This window comes from Austrofundulus limnaeus, unplaced genomic scaffold, assembly GCF_001266775.1.
Source record: "Austrofundulus limnaeus strain Quisiro unplaced genomic scaffold, Austrofundulus_limnaeus-1.0 Scaffold252, whole genome shotgun sequence".
NCBI lineage: Eukaryota > Metazoa > Chordata > Actinopteri > Cyprinodontiformes > Rivulidae > Austrofundulus > Austrofundulus limnaeus.
In genome coordinates, this window is record NW_013952654.1 from 674,434 (window position 1) to 677,974 (window position 3,541).

General features: G+C 38.9%; 1 protein-coding gene across 1 annotated transcript in view; it reads left to right on the plus strand.

Annotated features, from left to right (window-relative positions):
* Positions 1 to 3,541, plus strand: part of LOC106526006 (carboxyl-terminal PDZ ligand of neuronal nitric oxide synthase protein) — a gene marked incomplete in the record, with an annotated part of 267,121 nt that overhangs the window by 255,985 nt on the left and 7,595 nt on the right. Inside the window, 2 exon segments of the mRNA XM_014020429.1 lie at positions 2,711 to 2,892; positions 2,967 to 3,091. Coding sequence (XP_013875883.1) covers positions 2,711 to 2,892; positions 2,967 to 3,091 — 307 coding nt within the window.

The window sequence follows — 3,541 nt, forward strand, 5'->3', positions numbered from 1 at the left end:
GACTGGAACCAAACCTTTAATGCAGGGGTGTCATCTCCAGTCCTCGAGGGCCGCTATCCTGCATGTTTTAGAGGTTTTCTTGCTCCAACACACCTGATTCAGTGATTGAATTAACTCTTCAAATTGGGCAGAAGCCTGTTAATTACCCAGCGATCAAAATCAGGTGTGTTGGAGCAAGAAAACCTCTAAAACATGCAGGATAGCGGCCCTCGAGGACTGGAGTTTGACACCCCTGATTTAAAGTGTCTGTGACATGCATGTCCATGAAATACAAAAAGTCAAAGAAAACATCTTTATATTTTAAAAACTTGGCATTATATACAAGATTTTACCCATTATGTCACATAATTGGCATATTTTCTTCTGAAATTGGCTCAGCCGAAGTAAAACAGGAAGTGACATCAAAGGGGAACGCTTTGAGAAAGAAAACTCCCCAGTTTTTGTTCACTGAAACATTATTTGAACTCTGACTTCTTCTCATCTCTCTATAATAGTGGTTAAAATAATCTAAAGAAACATCAGATTCTTCTCTACAGTAAACGTTTTCGGACTTTGAAGCAACGCTGTTCATGTTCAGACATTCCTCTTTGACATCACTTCCTGTTACTTCACATGCAAATACCTCAACAAATGTTCATCTCAACAGCATGAAATCTTTTTTACAAAACGTTAATGTAATTTTTTCTAAAATGTATTGATATTTATTACAAAATATTGATGTCACAGGCACTTTAAATGATTATAATTTAAACAGATTTGTTTGGTATCTACTGTAACATCAGAATATTGGCTAAAATCTCATAAAAACGTCAACGTAGGGTTTGCCTCTATCTCTGAAACAACAGCAGCTGCTGTAATATTTATACTTCTGATGAAACCTCCCAAGTGTTAGCTTTAAATTGATACCAAGATTACTGAAGTAGAGTTTGTAAATGATGACACTTGTTTACATTTAGGAATGTTATATCGAGTACAAGTTTTCAAGGAAAGCCCTTGTTGTTGACGAGGATGAACCCCACAAACGCAGGCGGTTACGCCATCGCCCACCTTCCTCATCAGCACGCAGGACCGTTTTCTCCACAGCTCAGAAGGTTCCGCCGGCTCTCCTGATTGAGAGGACACAGATTAATTGTTTGCTCAAATTAAATTCCTGTTAAAAGCTGCAGCCGATGGAAGTTAATCCAAACAGAATGATCCAGATCTGTCAGTGTGGAGGGGTACAGAATCTAATATTTTTTTTCTAGCAACATAAAATCTCGTCATACAAACTCATGTTGCTCTGATAACAGAGTTGTGGCCATCTTTATTGTCCAGAAAGTCAGACAATTTTACAGATATGGAGCTAAATATTGGTGTGCTTGTAGCTGAGAGACATTCACAACACATACTCCAAACACTAGCTGACATGTATCAAACTCAAGGCCCACAGGCTAAATGTGGCCCGCCAGTTATTGCTATTTTTTTCTACCTAATATGAAATTTTTTTGTATATATGTGTTAAACTTGAAATTTACAATTAAATGCAATAAGATAAATAAATTTAAAAGGTGAAAGATTCTTGTCCTCACCCTGAGCTAAATTGAGCAATTTAGTTGATAGCATATTGTCTCAGAAAGAAAAAAATTTGTATAGGTCTTCTGGACGGGTTCTTCTCTAATGAAACGTTTCGTCTCTCCTCCAAGAGACTTCTTCAGTCTGAGAGTTTCAGGCAAAATTCAGGCTTTTAAGCCCTGCCTCCATGTGACTGATACATCACATGGCTATCGTTGACACCTAATTAACACTTATTGTTAACAGGGGGTGGAGTGGTACTGGCAATAGTAGCACTGTAGGAGGGGGACAACTGAAAACGGAGGCCTCCACCTCTGTTTAATTCTTCACAAAAACGGCTTCTTTTACTCCTCTCAAACCAACATTCCTCTCTATCAAGAATGATACACACACAAACTAAAAACTAAAGAAAAAAAGAGACTGTACTACTGCACATGCTCTCTGGAGTTAAAAGCCAAACCAAAAAGAAAAGTCTTGTTTCTGACAGACCTCACAGAATCACCTGTAGGAACCACCAAACATCCTTTAAACAATTCTGCAGATTGTCCATCCACTGAGGTCCACCAGATCTTAAAGGTAAATAAATCTGGATGTCATCTGCATAACATGAAATGACACATTGTATTTCTTGAAAATGGACCCCAGCAGAAGCAAATATAAAGAAAATAAAATGTGGCCTAGTATGGAGCCTTGAGGTACCCCACACTTAAGAGGGGGCCTCTGTGGAAGAAAATTCTGCAATTTGAACAGAAAAACTCCTATCAGACAAGCAGGACTCAACAACAGATTGTTCCAGATCTGTCTCAGTCTGAGATTTGTTTTTGTTTTASAAACTATACGATCTAAAACTTGATGCTTCTTTGTCTCATTAAATGCCTTCCGAGAAATATTTCTCTCCAAGAGGTAAGATCTTCTTTTTCAAATGGGTTGAGTCTGAGCTCCATGTTTTGTTTTGTTTTTTAATTTTATTTATTTTGCATATTGACCCCGTTCTGCTTCATTGGATTTTCTTTCTGTGCATGTGTTGTTTGGTTTTATTTATCGTTCTCTGATCACACCGTAGAGATCTGCCATCGTGTGCTGTGTTTTCTGCTGAAAGTCGGTGTTTTTTTCTTCTGATTTCTGCCCTCTCTGTTCTTTTTTTTTGTTGTTGTTGCAGTTGATCAGAGTTTGTTTGAGAACTCTGTCGCGCAGCAGCAGAGTCCTCAGACCCCCAGGTTCGGTCAGTCCCCGGCCCGACGGCCCCCAGCATCAGCCTCCGCCTGCACCGACTCTCCGTCCTCTGGAGGACAGCAGAGGCTGAAAAATGCCATTAACCTGGGCAAGGCGGTGGGGGCGAAGGTCAGTGCAGGTCCTCATAACTTCTTTTCCTTCCGTTTGGTTTTTCTTACTTTTTGTTTGCTCTTTTCTCTCAGGTCAACGACTTGCTGAGAAGGAAAGAACCCAGCCACCTCGGAGACATTGGAGTCATGGAGATCAACAAGAATGTCGGTGCTGTTTGGAGCTGCATGGAGCAACTCGGCCCGGGTACCACCAGCAGGTGTGCAAACACAAACACTGAGATTTACAAAGGTTTAACCCTAATCTGCTGTGTCTAAATTGTATGAAATAGAATCTTATGGACTTTTATGGTCATTGAAAGTAGATCTGTCATGATAAAAAAGTTTGGATGATAAATCGGCTCAGAAATTATTGCAATGAACGATTTTTTTTTTTTCTTTTGTGAAATCGATGTAGTGTAAAAAATATATTCCCTGCAAACCCAAAGTTTGGCACCATGCTCTAAGGTGTTGAAAGGAGGAGAGAGTAGAAAAGGAGACACACAAAAAAGCAGGCAAATTAAAATTAAAGACCTTGTTTTAATTAATCATGYGATTATTTGATTTATTGCTTACTACAAAAAGCGTGATTGCATCAAAGCACAACAAAATTTGGGTTTTGCTTCCCAGAGTGAAAAAATAAAATGGTATTTTATATATATATATATATA